Source organism: Xiphophorus hellerii, chromosome 24 (genome assembly GCF_003331165.1).
Source record: "Xiphophorus hellerii strain 12219 chromosome 24, Xiphophorus_hellerii-4.1, whole genome shotgun sequence".
NCBI classification, from domain to species: Eukaryota; Metazoa; Chordata; class Actinopteri; order Cyprinodontiformes; family Poeciliidae; genus Xiphophorus; species Xiphophorus hellerii.
In genome coordinates, this window is record NC_045695.1 from 7,545,528 (window position 1) to 7,563,280 (window position 17,753).

General features: G+C 40.7%; 1 protein-coding gene across 1 annotated transcript in view; it reads right to left on the reverse strand.

Moving 5' to 3' along the window:
- LOC116716146 (fibroblast growth factor 14-like) overlaps positions 1–14,840 on the reverse strand; it is a 50,798-nt gene extending 35,958 nt beyond the window's left edge. Inside the window, exon 1 of the mRNA XM_032557021.1 lies at positions 12,878–14,840. Coding sequence (XP_032412912.1) covers positions 12,878–13,556 — 679 coding nt within the window. The 5' untranslated portion in view covers positions 13,557–14,840. The remainder of the gene's footprint in view (positions 1–12,877) is intronic.
- Between the last annotated feature and the right edge of the window lie 2,913 nt (positions 14,841–17,753).

Genomic DNA, 17,753 nt, shown 5'->3' on the forward strand with positions numbered 1-17,753 from the left:
AGGGGGCAGCTGGCTGTGTCTGTGACACTAAAGTAAAGGTCAGGTTTCTCTCAAAGTCTTAGAGCTGGAAAATATTAGCACCCATTTAGTTCTGTCATGATTAGGAAATTTTGCTAAATTAAATAATACCCTTCATTACTAACATTAAAATAAATTTGTGTGGATTCTTGTTTGAAGTATTTGTGAATTGCTTAAACGCCTGTTTGGAATCACTAACACGGTTATATAAAGAAAACCAGAAATAACAGAGAGGCTTGCTAAGGTGATGCAAGATAAATTAAATTACTCCAGAGAAAGAGAGGGATCACAAGCAGAAAACATAAAGTAACCAGAATTACCAACAAACAGGAATGCAATGAAAAATAAAATCAACAAGATGACTCAGACGGAGTCGAGTCAAAAACTCCAAAGTGTACTGAACAAACTGGAAGCACAAAATGTGACTTGAGACACTTTGACATTAAGAGTACATTAAAAATAAATCTAAAAAAGCATTATGGAATTAAAAAAAGTCCATTTTAATCCACGATGTCTGTTTAAAATGGCAATTTCTAACCTGTTTTGTCCCATTCAGACAAAGAGAGATGTTGCTTTTAATGAACGCCTGTCGGTTTTAATTGTCTCTGCAATATAAGAACTTATGAACTCCTTCTCTAGGTGGCACACTTTTCTTTACCTCGTGAGTCATGGGGACTGATCTCTTCTGCCTGCTGCGATCAAACGCTCCAGTTAAATGTTCAACCTGTGTCATGTTGCTTGGACCTGCACAGGTCCTCCACAGTCTCCAGGTGGAGGAGAAGTAGAAACGGGCGGGGGGAGATGACAGATGTGGGTGGGTGTTCCCCCAGACGGGAGTGTGAGGATAGCCGCGCGCCGGATGAGTCATAATTCACTCACGCAGGGCGCTTGTGCTGCCGCCTGCATGGGAAAGACCGCTGTTACCCTGGCAACGCGCGATTAGTGACGCAGGTGGGTCTCCAAAAGGAAGGAGCAAAACACCTGCTGAATGCTGAGAGGACAGCGCACAAGCAGGCACGCACATCTGGTTTCAGTTACATAAATCGTTGCTGTTTGAAGCTTCACCTGGTTGTGGGCTCGCCTCTGATCTTATCACACGCACACACACACACACACACACACACGCACACACGCACCCACCCAATCACACAGTTACTGTAAAACACAAACAGCTGCTCCTAAAGCATCCTATCTTCCATCTTTTCTTGATAGTTAGTCCCTCACTGTCCTTGTTCGTCGTCTATCTTTGCAACATCACCAACTCAGCAGGGAGGAGCAGAGAGGGAATGGAGGGACTAAATTATTCATTCTCACTCCCTTACACACACTTTTCGTCCAGCTCTGTCTGATTCCTCCCTCGTCTTGAATATTCCTCCCCGTTTCTCCGTTTTGTACCGACTACCAGTTGTTCTCCTAAGTAAGGTTCAACGTCACAAATCTGTCTGATCGGGGGAATTGAAGCTAATCAGGCCTGTTAAGTAGAGCCAACCCTAAGAAACACTACTATGAAAACACGTGGAGTTTCTAACAATTGTATTCAGTATATTCGATTTAAAGAGGCATTGTTTGCTTGAGACCATGTCATTCGTACAGTTGAAACCAGAACTCTACTGTTCATGCACGTTTTATTCCTCACTGTCGGATGTTAAATCAGATCAAACAGTAACAAAACTGCTTTCTGTTTGCTAAATGCCACTAAAATGAGAGAAAGAATGCCTCAGAGTTTGGTCAAATGTTTTGAGTTTCCTTTTGTGTTTTTCTGCAGTAACTTGTTTTTTTGTTTCAAATTGCACCAAGACTGATTTCTACAAAATCTTAAGCTACTGCCACGCTCTCCTCTATCTCACCATGTCCTCTGCTCCTGTGCCACATTTGTGTGGATGTGGGGTCAGATGTTTGGGCTATTTCTTTTCAGCCCATTTAACTTTAACTTCATTCTACAGCTGCTGGCTGAAGTAGCAGCTCATTTTCCGAGTACTGGCTACTCGTTGTCGCTTTGGAGTTAAAATAGCGGCTACTTTTCGATGCAAATACATTCGATGTCGGGTTTAGATTTGTCGCGTTTTTCTCGTTTCCCGTTTTCCCGCCGAGATAAGAGTTCACACGCAGCTGGAATAGAAGCAGATAACCGAAGCAATCAGCAACGATTTCCAGCACAAAACAAGAGAACATGGAAAGTTCTGCATCAGAGCAGCTCGATAATTGCTCCACATCCATCCCTCCAAGACGTCAGAACCACAGCGGGGAGTATGGAGACGCAAGTAAGATAACGAGACTGGAGGGAGAACTCCCTGAAGTGTCATTTTGAATAAAGAAGGCGGTGAGAGTCGAAGCTAAAAAAATAAACATACAGATGTTCTAGGTTATCAGTCAATAACTTTGACACTCGCTATTTTAGTTATGAAATATAACTTATGATTATAGGTGAAGATCAGAATGTAAATCCATTGGTAAAGGCTGAAACACTGTCAGTCTTACATCAGAAGAAAACTTCATCCATTTACTTATCTATTTGAGGTTTTCTGTGGACTGTGAATGCAAATCATCTAAAATATTTGAAAGAAAACACAGATTGGGAAGCTAAAATACAGAGGCACAATGCTACTTTACACACTACTGGCTGATGTTTGTAAAACAGCCAATCCAGGAGCGGCATTCCTTTGTCCTTGGCCCTCATTGACTGTTCCCTCAAGAGCGACGATAAAGACGATTGTAGATGGTAGCTTCTGCGGTTGCTAAGATGCCTTCCACTGTGTGTTTTAAGAGGTCTGACGATTGAGCAAAACCTTCTTTAAGTTGGAGAAAACTTCCTCACAGAGTCTGCGAAGTGTGTTGGTTTCTTGAGGATTGTCACCGCCACCCCTATCTGTCACACTGCAGCTGTTGCCCCAAGCCTCCATGTGATACTGGAGACGTGCGTCAAGCAATAAAAGCAAACAGTCTGGGACGGTCTCTGCTTTCACTTCCTGAGGGAAGCAGATTTTATTCTTTCTTCAGACCAACCAACAGTCCTTCTGCAAAGTCTCTCCAAGCTCTCCAAAACATAGCAAATTTAAATTTTCCTCCCTAACAACAAGGGTTTATTAAAAAAAGCTGCTTCTGGCTATAATCTGTCATTTTGAAAACAAAATTTCACCTTCTAAAAACAGGAAGTATCACCAAATATTACTGGCAAAGAACGCCTGCATACAATTATCTAATGTTATTGAAATCCAAGTAGTTCTTTTTTGATACGTTGTGCAGCAAAATTCACACATGGGGGAAAATGATTAGATTTGAGTTGGTACGCTGACATTTTTAATAATAAATAAAACGGCCGTAGGGCAACAATTGCAAAAGAGCATCAGGATTAACATTAGTCATTTTGGATGCTCAAGTTGGAGCTAACAGAGGTCCAACTGCAGCCTTACACCCCAAAGCAATATAAACTGGCCTATGAGTTTGCACAATATCAGCTCCTTCATTCTTTCTCTTTCAACCGAACTCATCACATCCACACTCCACTTCTGTTCACTGCAAAAACCTCCAATTTTATCCTGCATTAATGTAAAAAGCTCCCTTTTTCCACAAGAGCTGGAAACTGTTAGGCCCACATATGTACAGAGCAAAACATATTTATCAAATATCCACGGCAATCCTGCCAAGACCTCTAATCAACTGAACAGAAAAACAGATTTTTTTTGTCAAGTTGCTTTGGGTAAATATGGGCAGAAGTCCCAAGTATGAAATAACATTTCAGTTTTCATAACCTCTGACATTTTGTCTTTTCAAAACTAAATCAATCTACTTTGCGCAGCAGCTTCTTTGCACAACTCAGTCAGACTGAATGTAGAGTGTGTGTGTTCTAGGACTGAAACGATTAATCAATTTAATAGTGATTGTTTAATTGATTGTTGAAGTAATTGTCAACAGATTTAGTAATCAATTAATTGCTAACTGGAGAATACAGACTCAGAAAAAAGGCTATTTAGCGAAAAAAAAAAAACACCTTCAGAGCCGTCACTAAACCAAAACTGTACAAAAATGTAGACTTTTCAAATATATTAAATGTGTTTTAGTCAAAACTCATGATAAGCTTTAGCTTCACCTGTTTCAGATTTACTAAAGGAATGCTGTGGTATTGCTGTTTGTGCAACAAACTGTTTCTTTTCTTATTTACAAAAGGAACTGGATTATTTGTTTATTTGCATCTTTTAATATATTTCGAATATTAAACAAAAAAGGCTTAAGCAGTTAAATGAAAAATCTATATCTATCTTCTATCTTTTATCCAATTAATTGATTAATTGTCTGAATAACTGAGGTATTAATTAATTACTAAAATAATCATTAGTTGCAGCCATAGTGGGATCAGTTTTCAAGTCTTTTCACAGATTCTTAGTAAACTCTGGAAGATGAAGTTTTAGCAGTTTCTCTCCCAGAACTGTCCTGTGTTCACCTCCATCCATCTTCCTATCAACCCCAACCAGCTTGAAATATCACTGAGATATGAGCCAGATGTCGCAGAAAAACAGTAAAATAATTAGTATCCTCAGCTCCCAAACACTCAAAGTACAATTAACTGAAACGTTTTGCTGATTTTTGTAAATATACTGAGTAACATTGAACTGGTCGAGACCTCCGCTGATTTATAAAGTCAAATGCTGCAAACCCAGAAGTGTAGCTTGAGCTAAAGAAGCACATGGCAGATGTAACAGTATCAGAAAGATCTAATATACAGCATATGTCAATGTGAGTTTATCCACATTGACATATGCATTGTCATATGTGGGAGAGCTCCACCTCCCACTGTGTTTAGTGGGTCAGAAAGTAAATGTTTCCTTCGGTAAGCGCCCTCCTCTGGTCTGAACTAATCAGGCCAAACTAGGTTTTTTTCCTTGCACGGCTCCAACATGTTTATGTCTCCGTGACATTCTGGTCCCGCTGTAATGACTCAAAACTAGGGTAGGTCGTTGTAAGAGGAAGCAAAATGATCATCTGTTCTGAAAGATGAGCTTGAAACAGAAGCTGTTTGAAATCATTTCTGCCAAACCTTACACCGTTCAATACGTCGCCTGGATCTCGTTAAAGCAGAAAAAACAAGTAAAAACTTGTTGTTTTTTTTATTCTGCTCTCTAGTATAAAATCCTGAAAGAGAAAGTCTGGCCATTGGGTTTTTAACTTAAAGTCTAGTGCAGTTGGGTTAATCAAAGCACAGCAGCAAATCCACCTCTCACTGACTAAAAGCAATAAGGAAAAAAAAGGTTCTTCAATGTTTAATTCATATGCAGGCCTAGGAGCTGTAACATGCACAAAAGAAAATAAAGTAACTTACATTACATGGTATTTTAAATTTTCACCCTTACAGTAAGACATTTTTTCCCTTAACATCAATAAAAGTTTGCATCAGTCCTCAGTTTTTTTGAGATTTATTTTATTATCTTTGAAAAATAAATAGCAGGGGAAATAATTTTTAAACACACATCGGTTTATTGTGCAATAAAAGACAAGTCTAAAAACCTTTTTTTTTTCTCATGAGCTTCAGAGCTAAAGATAATGATTTTAAAACAATCCAGCAGTTTATATTTTGACAATGTTACAGCAGTTCCTGCCATTTGAGGATTAATTTCAGCCCAGGCCTGAAGTCAATAAAGTTTTATGGATACCCTTGCTGCCTCTTGTGGCAAAACTAAGTACTGCAACAACAAATAATGAACAAAAGTTTTAGTTGGTTTTTTTTTCTTGATCTAATTTTATTAAATTTTTACTGGAACTTCAAGGCAGAAAAAAAAACATCTTGCATGAATGTAAAAAGCTTTGTTTACCTGTCAAAAACTTTAAATGCCATAAACAAAATGATCTTTTGGTCAAACTGTCAAAACTTTCAGAGCTTCACAAAAAATTCTATATATATTTTTTATCACCTGGAAAACCATTTCACATTGTTTGTTAAAAACTGGAATGCCAGCTGTCAAGTCACAACTTTTGAATAATTATGTAAAAAGCCAAAAACCAGGCGGTAAATTTTAGAATAGGACACAACAGGTTTGCTTCTCCCCATCCTCTGTTAGTGACGTTTAGGTTCGAATTCAAACTTCTTTTATGATTTATATGACTTTCTGAGCCAGTCAGTAACATTAAATCCGTTTTACTCGCAGTACTGCATCAAAAGAACGACTTTTTATAGATATATGTGCCCCCAAGTGTATACATCTGAGCACGCTAATCCCTCTGACAATAAGAAGATGGTGCATCTAATCCGAACTGCACAACAATGCAGACCGAAAACTGACACTTCAAGGTACAAGAAGATTTAAGAGCAAATGTTAAAAAAAAAAAAGAAAAAGAAAAAGTAGCTTGTCAAAGCTAATCGCAGTACAAAACGGTGCTCTAAAAGGATCAGGCAAAATTACCAAATGAGAATGCAGCACCAATAAAGTCTGAAAGATTTATGATCTTTTTGCCTTCTTGTCACAGATCAGCAAACTGATGTGACTACCAGACACAGATAAAGTGAGTAAATACAAAAAGCAATTCACGGTTGAAATTTATGAATTACAGAAAAAACATGATCCAAACAAAAAAAAATGCACCTGTGTGGAAAAAATATATATCTGGTCGTTGCTCCATTGTTTCTGGTCCCTGTTTGTTCCCTTACTTCTTCTGTTTCTCACCATTTTCTAAGTCTCTGATGAAGGAGGTACAAAAAAAACTTAAGAGTGGCTAAAACTGAAGAAATCTGTAAATGTTTTTTCTCAGGACTTTAATTATAAACCCTAACATGTATCCTAGAGACCTCATTAGCAGTAACAATTGACCAACACAGTTTTTACTGCTAACTTATATTTGTACAATTTGACTATTTACTAATTAAATGACTTCTGAAGGAGTAGTTGAATTTCAACAAATGAATGCACTCACTCTCACACATACGCACAGTTATACAGTATAATAATCTCCAGACAGATGCTACCCAGAGACGCCAGACTTATCAAATACTACAAGAGACATTTGATGTAGCGTGTCAGAGTGTTATGTTCACTATCGCTCCAAACTTACAAGGTGTGGAAGAAGTAAAGATTGCCAATGATGTTGGCTGTGGCACATTTGAAGAACTATTTTTCTGCAAAATTAAATGAAAATGCTGAGAAAAGTTAACAAGTCACTCAGATAGATTGAACAATTATCAATAAATTCTTAATATTGGTAGATAAATAAATCAGCAACATCAGCTCTTAGAAGAATTTAATGTGAATCAGAAAATTTTAAGACATCTCAATGCAAACAATGTATTTTAATTGTCATAATTTGAAAGCGTCATAACGCTGCTGTTAAGAATGACTCTGCTACTAGTCAAAAAATATTACAAGTTAAGCCAGACAGATTTTCTTAGGCTAGTGATTGAAATCAGACTTTCGCAGATTATCACTTTGACTGCATTTTGTTTTGATTTCATTAAAATCAGATACATTTCAGACAAACTTTAGTCTTTAACACATCGCGGAAACACTCCGAGTACCTTATTTAAACTCTGTGATCAAGACATATTTAAATTGCAAACTCAAACTTTAACTAAATTCAGTGATTTAAAACAACGCCTTTTACAAAGCAAAACTGAAGCTCTTTAAATTTGTAACGTAAAACCAAACCCTTCGCTGTGATTTACTTAAATTATAATATTACTGAAAAGACATTACATTTAAATGGAAGATATTTATGATATGCTCTCAGAGTAAACGTTCCTTACCTGCCTCGGCTTTACCCAGAGCGCTTTTAATTCGCCTGTCTGCTACCTTCAGAATAGACTCAAAGTCCATGGCACACATTAAAACACACCTGAAAACGCCTGCTTAGATCACTTCCTGGGTGAAAAAAAAGAAACATCCACTTCTGAAACTCCCCCCAACTGGGGCCTCAAAAGTGAACCCATACAGCAACACTCAGTCTGAGTCCCACAGATAGGGCTATTGTGTCATGGAGGGCTGTCATCAGGCAAAAGGTTACCAAAGACGAGGTAGGGATGAAGGCAGCTTAAGTGTGTGTGATAGAGGTGGAGAGCAGAGATATGAAAAGTAGTTCCCACTATTAAAAGTTTCTCTTTTTGGTTGTGCTTTAATGTTAAAGATCATTAAACATGTTTCAGTACCAGAAAGAAACAGCCTGAATTTTCATTAAATGCAAGTTTTCAAATGTTGGCTAAAAGGTTTGCATCATTGTCCTTCTGCGGGTCCGACGTCCATTTTGCGCTCAAGTTTACAAAAGGATGACTGGGCAGAAATTATAGTCGAATCGTTCATAACCTGAACCAGCAAAGCAGTCCCAGACCACCACACTGCCACCACCATGTTTGACTTTATGCTAGATACAGCAGGAGAACAAGTTTGACATTTGTCATTCAAGATGTTCTGTAGCTGCGTTTCAATTGACAGTACAATTTCTTCAAGTAGAAAGTTCTTGCATTGGGAGGAGGTTTCTTTTTTCGGCCACGTCGAAAAAGAAAATATCAATTTCTGATCTTTTCATTCTCTCCGATTAAACAGTTTCAAAATGAACTGAGTTGTCGTCAAAAGTCTCGCTGCTTCTTATCATTCAGCCTGTGAAACCCCTTCTCAGTGAAGCCTTTGATGCCCCGCTGCTTTCTAAGTGCCCTTGGAAATGCAACACTCAGCACTCAGCCTCTGATGGCAGATACCTGCAGCTCTAGCTGTCCAAACACACGCATGCCTGCACACAAACACCCGTCTCTCCCCGGTTCTCCTCTTTACTTCACTGCATCAGTCTGAAAATTACAGCGCTCCCGCCACGCGACGCAGCTACAATTGGATCAACAATACTTTTGTTTGACATAGAAATATTCCTGTCATCTACTGTATGTGCTACGTTATTATAGTAGAAATGCATACATTTTTGTGGGGGGGGTTCTGTCTCCAGCTTCTTAAATGTGGTGCCTCACATCTAAAATCTTCCTTTTAAGTAGGATGTTGTTATAAGAAAACAGAAAGTTTTGCACAGTTGTGAAGTGGAAGGAAAATGCTACATGCTTTATTTTAAGTCTTTAATTTCAGCTAATTTATCCATGTAGTTCTGTCAAGCTCAGTTAGTTTATATTGAACGTTTCTGCAAACAATCTTCCAATTAGAAATAGGTCTGGACTTTGACTAGGCCATTCCAACATGAATATCCTATCTTGCTCTGGCCCAATCTCTGTCTTTTTGGGTTCAACCATCAACAAATTACATTCCCTGGTTTTGCAGGACTCAGAGCGGGGCGTGGATGACTTAACTTGTGATTTAATAAAGAGAGAAAATGCATTATTACACATAAAACCAAGAAAATGTGTCTATCAAAGTCTAGCTTTCAGCTACAGAAATGTGAGAGAGCAGCGTAAAATGTAAATAAAATTAAAAGCAATCGTTCAAAAGTCATTTAGCCTGAAACCAAAAAAGAAATAATCCTAGGCAAGTCGGAACTGTGTAACCATTGAGAGGTAACGTGAGCTACTGTACGTTTTATTTTGATGCAACACAATTTTCTGCTCCAGAATCCTGAAATTAACAGAAGTAGAATCTACAGAAGAACTTGCTGCTGTAGGTAAGTGCTTCCACTTGTTTTACAATCTGCCTGCGTGACATCTAACATACCAGACTGACATGAAATATAATAATAATCATATATTATTATTAAATTAAAAATAAAAGTGGAGCACTTTTTTGAAGTCCAACACCTGCAAACCCCACAGAAACCTGCCTAGAACAAAGAATAATCCTGTTATTGATGTAGAAATGTCTTCACATCTACAGTGCAATTAAACAGTATTTAAAAAACACTGGTCACACATTGGCCAAAAAACATCTAGATGATCCTCAAGACTTTCCTCAGACCTGGACGACTAACTGCAGAACCCTGAAAACCCTGGATCATGATCCAGCATACCCAGCAATGAGTCACTGGTACTTTGAATCACAGCGTTACAGTGATCCAAAGCAGAGGTTTTGGAATGGCCTAGTCAAAGTCTGAACTTAAATGCCGTGGAATTCAGCCCGCTCAAGATAAAAAAAAAAAAAACCTCTAATGTGGCTGGATTAAAATGATTCTGCTAAGAAAGGAGAACCAAACTTCCACTAAAGTGATGTTTCATTTTTAAGCAGCTGTCAGGTTTAGGGGGAAAACACCTTTTAACATAACACCATGCTAATTTGGGAATTTTGTCACCATGAGGTTTGCCCCCCTTGTAGTTGCACCAGTTTGAACAACTGGTGGGTTATTTTAATGTACTACAAAAAATACTACTAGGATGTCATCTTTGCAAGAAGAACTTGTTTTCAGGTCCGATTATATAAAAGATGACGTATGATGACGCAGATTTTCTTGCTCAGTTTGACATGCAGGACATGATGAGTCCAGGCAAAAACAGACCAGTCCAGCAAAGTCATCTTTGTGCAGACTCAGTGTGTTTGGACAACAAAACCCATGAGCTAATGAGGGCGCACACACACAAACACACACACATATCTAAACCGAAACCCCACGGGTGACTTCAGAGGACAGACGTCATGGGGATTCTGTCCGCTCATCATATTCGAACGACGTAATGGCATGCAAACGACAATCCAGAAGGACAAATTTAAGCTCGGAGAAAACAACAAAGCTCTCCCTCTGATCACTTAGTGACTTGACTCTGAACGTTGTTGAAACTGAAAACGTAAGCTACCAAATGGAGTCCATTTGTGACTGAGAGACTTTTCCTTCCAGAAACAGCAAGACCCTGCTGCTGTACTACAGGGCTTGAATAAAACATAAAGCATGAAGCCTTAACAGCAACTCTCCAAAGAAGATGGGCAGATACACGAGGATGAATGGGAGTCCACGCCTGCATGTGCTATTGAAGGTCCGGGGAACATTCTTGTGCCTTATTACTTCCAACAATGAATGCGATGGGTTCATCTGCAGGAAACAGGAATTGGACTCATGGAAATCCTCCATTGCAATAATGCTGAAGAGAACAATCCAGCAAGATGCTGAGTTTTGTAAAAAAAAAAAAAGAAATAGACACATACATTAAGTTTAAATACACACCAATGAGCAGCCAGATGGTTTTCCTAGTTTGTCTTTAATTAAAAGCAGAAAGCCAGCAGCTGAACTGAGGAAGCTGCTGGAAGATTATGAGCCGAGCGGCAGGACGCTGCTGGGATAACTTGTGCTTCTCGGAGATGCAGCACTTTTTGTGGGTTTCGTGCGCGAGTGCGTACGTGGGCGGGCGAGATAACATTTTCATCGGCTAATTGCAGAACATGGCAAAACAATACATGCAAGAAGCCAAGTTTCTGAGCCTCCCTTTCCAGCTATTCCCACAGAACTGTGGCTGCATCGAAGGCAAACAAACTAGAATTAACTAGAAAACATTCAATTAAATGGGTAGTCCCACTTTTAGTGGGAAAGCAAATCAGGGTGCTAACTGTGAATCTAATTGAAAAGCAATCAGTAAAATCTGCCAGAGATGTTTGTTAAAAAGCAAAGATTATAACTTTACTCATGCACCACAATCAAAGTGTTTTTTAACGCAACACTGTTTTTGAAAAATACTCCTACCGAAGCAGTGCGGTAAAAAGTTTCCGCTTGTGCATCACATGGCTGCTTGTGTCTCCCCCCCCCCCCGTAAATGCTGCAAGTCTGACTTTAAGGAGCTTCATCAAATTAGCAAAGAGGAAGTAATGAGAAGATATTCAGCCAAAGCCCAGAGGGGAAAAAACATGCACTCATGTAGTGTCTTTTTGTTGTTCTTTTTCTTTTAATTACAGGCTGCAGGGTTTTGGAAGGAGGACAAAAACAGTTTGAGTGGTTTAGAAGAACCATTTTCAGACTTTACCACATATTCTCAAGTAGATTTAGGTCTCAACTTTGGAGACACTTTGATCTAATCTGAGAAAATGTTTGCAGCCAAATGTATGAAACAGTCTAAAACACAGACCAGGGTAAAGCAACAGTCCAGGCAGCGAACTAAGGAAGTCCATAGAGACTTTAAAGGCTGCTGTCCGTGGTGCTGAATCGTTCTGAACTCTCCAGACTCTGAAAGGACAGCGCTCTGTAATCACTCATCCAAAAGATATGGCTGTTTGCCATTAAAGGACAAAGAGAAGACACATCGCCACTAACGGCTGATCTCATCATTACCGCGCGGAAACACTGGTTGCATTTTTATTCTCTGCTCACGGCCGTGTGGTGTCACACATCCTGGAGCTTTCGCATCACTTCAGCGAGCGTTGGCTTAGTTTGTAGAAAAGTTTGCTGAACTCTACAAAACTTTCCACTTTATGTCGTTTTAGAGATTAAAAACAAATAATAAAATCATCTTTTGGTCTCTTATGTTGTCCTCTAAATACTCTATGGCAGGACACGCCAGCCATCTTTCTAAAACGTCAATATGTCAATACTGTGAGCAGTTCCCACTGTCAGTCCATCACACAGAGCAGACAGTGGAAAGTCTGCTGCCTTGCTCTCTTGGGAGCATGATTTATGAGTTTCAGGAGATTAACAAGACAGGCATAATGCTTGATGTGACAAGCATTTAATTTAAGTGATTGAAACGTTCAGATTTGGAGTTTGCAACATTTACAACTGAGAATACAGGAGGAAAAAGTTTCTCCGCATTATTTCTGCTCCATAAATGTGGCCTGTTTGATCCTGAAGGTTTACATCTATATATTAGTGTTGCTAATTAGTTTGCATCATCAGCTCTCCCCTTTTAAGAGCTCTCACTCGCTGCCCATGCTACTGCAGAGAAAGTCCAGTCCCACATGCACAGGTCAACTCCATCATAAACACTTTTACAGTCACTTTGTCGTGTTACAGGTACACACGTGCACCAAGCAAACAAACTCACCAGTTGGGTTCTTGGTTTTCTTGAGGCTCCTGCCACAAAGACACTGCAGCATATGCGATCCTTTGCTGAAAATGTTGTTCCAAATAAACCGCATGGATTTGGCCGAGACGGGGGAGGAGGAAGAGGAGGAGGAAGAAGAAGAGAAGGAAGAGGAGAAACGCTCCGGATGCGGCAGCCTAAAATTCACCCACCGCATGGGGGCTGATACTCCCCCCTGTTTGCATGCCAGCAGAACCGGCCAGCTGTCGGGCTCAGTTCGGCGGTGCGGCGCGCCCCCGATCTGCACCATAGACAAAAGTAAGAGCAGGAAGCCCAGCTCTTCGCCCGGATTCTCGCCCGCTTTCCCCGCAAGCTCCAAGACCACCAGCCGCAAGTATTCCGCGTCGACGTCGCCCCCGTGCGGTTGGAAAAGCGCAACCGCTGCGGCGGATGTCTCCTCCGTCTCCTGCTGCCCCAGCGGCCGGTGGTCCTCAGCTGCGGAGGAAGGGTCGCTACTGCTGCTGCTGGTGCCGCGCGGCCGCCGCGGCGCGAAAAGCCCCGGAGCGCTTCTCTTCAGATGGCGTCGTCTGCCGCGCGGCGCGGGGAGAGGAGCGGCGGCGACGGTCAGGCATGCGGCGGCGCTAGCGTGAAGTCGGCTGTACGCGGCAGCTGTCTGCTTCTGCACAAAAAACCATTGCATATTAGTGGGGATCGCAGGGGGTCGATGCGTCCGTCCGTGCGGGAGGAGGGGAGGAAAGGGAGGCGGGGTGCGGAGAACCTGCCGGGTGTCCGTCAGCAACTCGGTGGCATCACTCCGTCCGTGCGGCAGGAAAGTGCTGCAGCAGGGGGGGCTCCTTTCCAAACACACACACACACACACGCCAACAAGCTGAGCGCACACGCTGGATGAAAAATCAGCGGTGCTCCTGCTGGTGAATCACTGCAGGGAATCTCTCACACTATCCCACCTTGTGTTTTCCCTCTTTTTAAAAAAAAAAAAAATCCTTATGAATATTTGATCCGCGTTTCTCAATAATCCATAAACTCCAATGCGCCAAGATCCTGCTGCTGCTGTTGCTGTCTGTCTCTCTCCTCTCCGCCTCCTCCTGCCGCTCTTCCTCACCTTGGTAATAATAAAAAAAAAGAAGAAGCTACGGGAGTCTGGCTGTGGAGCCTTCAGCAGTCCAGAAACTGGATGTGGGGAAGACGCGGGAGCCCGGCGGTGTCTGCGTCCAGTCACGGGGCATCAGAGTCCTCTCCAGCCGCGCTGAGGGGACCGACGCGACAAGGTGCACCGACTATCGATACCCAGCCAGCAAACTAAGTAGAAGCGGTTACAGCAAACATCTGTTCCGGTGTGCGGCATCAAAATAAGACATGGCACCATCGATCCACGCATGTGCGCTCAGTGGTTTGGCTTGCAGTAGGGGAAAAAAACGTTAAGAAGGAAGCAATTGTTGAAAGAAAGCCAAAACACGTCCGCTTTGAGTAAATCTTGTAGGAGAGGTGGACACAAAAAACTAACTGCTGATTATTTTTAATCAGCTACATGATGAAACAAGGTGATGGCCCCATCATGCTGTGGGGGGAACTTGGTCAAAGTTGATGATGCGAAATGCAGGAAAATCCTGGAAGAAAACCTGTTACAAGTTGCAGAACACTTGAGGTTTGGGCCAGATGTTTATCTTCCAGTTCAGCCAACTCTACAAAGGAAAGATATGTGCTAAAATGGTCTAGTTAAAACATAGACCTAACCCCAGCTGAGAAGCTGAAAGAGCATTGTTCTCTGGAGGAGCAAAGGATGGTTCTACACAGTGTTAAATCCAGAATATGAATAAAAAAAATTATATTTTACGCATTTTTTCTGTATTTTTTCATGTAAAAATATATGTTTTCCTTCCAGTTTATAACAATGCCGTGCTTGTTCATCTACTGCATAAATCCCAGAGAAATACGTTGGACTTTGGAGATTTGACTTGATAGAATGGGAAAAGTTCCAGCAGTATAAATACTAATTTACTACGTTGCATTTATTTAAATGTTAAACTAATATTCAAAGCGACTTTGCTGCGTGCTAAAAAATTGAATGCCAAATAATGCCAAAAATACTTTTGTTTTGTTTTTGGGGGTTTTTTTTGGGGGGGTGGAGGGGGGGGGGGTGTTGCAAAACCAATCTGTCACACTTTCTTGTTTTAGAGCAAATCAGTGCAAACAACCCAAGCTCGCTGTCATGACTTTTATTTTGAAGGAAGCAGCTACCTCCGGCTTTCTAGTGCAGCTTGCTGCAGCCCAACTGGGGTGGAGGAAGTTTCCAGTTAGTGAAGACACGTGGTTCCCCACACCGTCAATATGTGACTGACAACCAGAGAGAGAGAGAGAGAGGGGAAGCATGCGGCGCAGAGGCATTACTCATCCAAAGGGAAAACCGCTTCTTCTTCTTCGCTGCTCCGCCTTTTGAGCTGCAGAAGCTCCAGAACTACTCTCAAAATCCAAACGCAGCGTATGTTTTTGACAACCTGTTGCACGACTCGTTTGCAACATTAAGATGTTCAAGCTCCGATAGATTAGAGTGCCTCATCTAATCAGTGTTTTGTTTTCCGGTTTGCTTGAACAAGCAGGATGTTTTTTGTTTTTTTTTATCAAGAAGAAACACAGGCTTGTGCCGTAATCAGCGCTGCAGTTTTTTGTTTTTTTGGGGTGGAGGGGGCGCTCGGTGTGCTGCAGTGATTGTTCACTCAGAGCCAGAGCTGGCATGGTCCACAGTGCTGAATCCACACATGCTGCTGCAGCAGGCATCCACAGACTGAGAACCCAGTGAGCAAATTAATAGGCTGTAAACTGGTTTGTTTGCCAGGGAGGCCGAAAATGTAAAAACAACATTTATTCTCTAGTTGGTTTCCTTTGTTGAATCAGGTTGACCCCTAGACGACTAAACACTAAACATAGGGCTACAATGTAAAGGTTTAGATCAAAGCGTAAGCATATGTTAGAATGCTAACATATGCTTAGGCTTAGTCAAAGTAAAGACCCACAATTAAGCCCAACGTTGTTTATAGACATACAGACAGAAACGGAAGAATCCATCAGGAAATGATGAGAAACTAAGAGCTTAAATACTGAGACAGGGGTGGAAAATGGCAAAGGAGACCAGATGAGCTAATCAGAGGAAATGTGGGAGAGCAGCGCCAGAAAAACAGTGTGGAAACCGAGGGAAGGAGACGAATTAACACAAAACGAGATGAACTAAGACTGAAAAAGGTCTACAAACAAAAACAGAAAGTCCTGAAACTATCGTAAGAGAATAAACCAAAATGCATAGATGAAAGAGCACAATAATTATCTAATATAGCAACACCTCTCCAACAATAATAAACAGAGAAATAAACTGAGTAGGTCAAGACCTATCAAACGTCAATAAAGTAGGAAAATATCAAAACTCAAACAACCAAGGATTGTAACGCTAAGCTCCACAAGCTTTACTCGTTATTATGATGTCACAATTCTGTCCAGGTTTGCAGCAGAGACAGAACCAAAAGGAAACAGTAAGTCATGCATGCACGTGTGCACGGTCCAACTTTAGAAGAAACTAAAACCACTGGAAGGTTTATGGGTTTCATTGCACAGACAAGAGCAATATCCTTATAAATCTGAACAAAGCCAAGTAAATCTAAATAAAAATGCAACACTTAAGTCATTCTATAACAGAAACAGGTTTGAAATAAATTCGGAGAGTGTTTTTTATTCACAGTGATCATACTGACCAATAATATTTAACCTAACTGCTGTGAACAATCAGACTGCCAAGTACAGTACAGACCAAAGGTTTGGACACACCTTTTAATTCAATGAGTTTCCTTTATTTTCATGACTATTGACATTGTAGATTCACACTGAAGGCATCAAAACTGTGAATAACACATGTGGAAATATGCACTAAACAAAAAAGTGTAAAACAACTGAAAATACCCCTTATATTCTAGTTTCTTCACAGTATCAACCTTTTCGCTGTGATTACTGCTTTGCACACACTCTGCATTTTCTTGATGAGCTTCAAGAGGTAGTCACCTGAAATGGTTTTCACTTCATAGGTGTGCCCTGTCAGGTTAATAAGTGGGATTTCTTGCCTTACAAATAGTCATGAAAATAAAGAAAACCCATTGAATTAGAAGGTGTGTCCAAACGTTTGGTCTGTACTGTATATCTGTGTCCAATCTGGGCAGGAAATCGGCATATTTTAATACTGAGCTAGCTGAAATTACTGCCTGAAGATAAAACATAAAGGTGCTTACAGACCCAGCAGCTGAGTCACAAATTTATAGAATATTTGAGTCATAAGGAAAAGGTTTTTTATATCCCCCTAAAGTGACCGCACAAAAGCCCTTAAAAATCAAGATGAATTGTGCATCAGAGCTCTGATTGGTTCAGATGTTTCTAACGAGGGACAGAAAAAGGCAAGGAGCAACACTAAGAAACACTTGGCATAACAGGGCTCTAAGCTTTACCACTACTGGTTGACACTGGCATCCGCACTTCGGAACATGAGGTAGAAACAAGCTGCAACGGACTGGAACTGCTGCTCCCTGACGCCCTCATGTGTTGAATCACACGGACTGCAGAAAAGGACTGAAACCCAACACATAAACTGTATTGAAACGAGTAACATGAAAACAATTAAGATTTTTTTTTTTTTTTTTTTACTTCTTATTTTTGGATTAAGGCAAATACAATTCTAGCTGTGCTAAAATAACTAAATAAATGTAAATATGTATCCAACTTGTCTTTTTGTTTGTTTTGTTATGGGGTATTTTTGTAACTGCAATTAAGCTGTTGACCAGAAGGGGCAGCATTGTATTACCATGGCTACTGAATCGAACTTGCAGTCACACAAAGAAGAAAC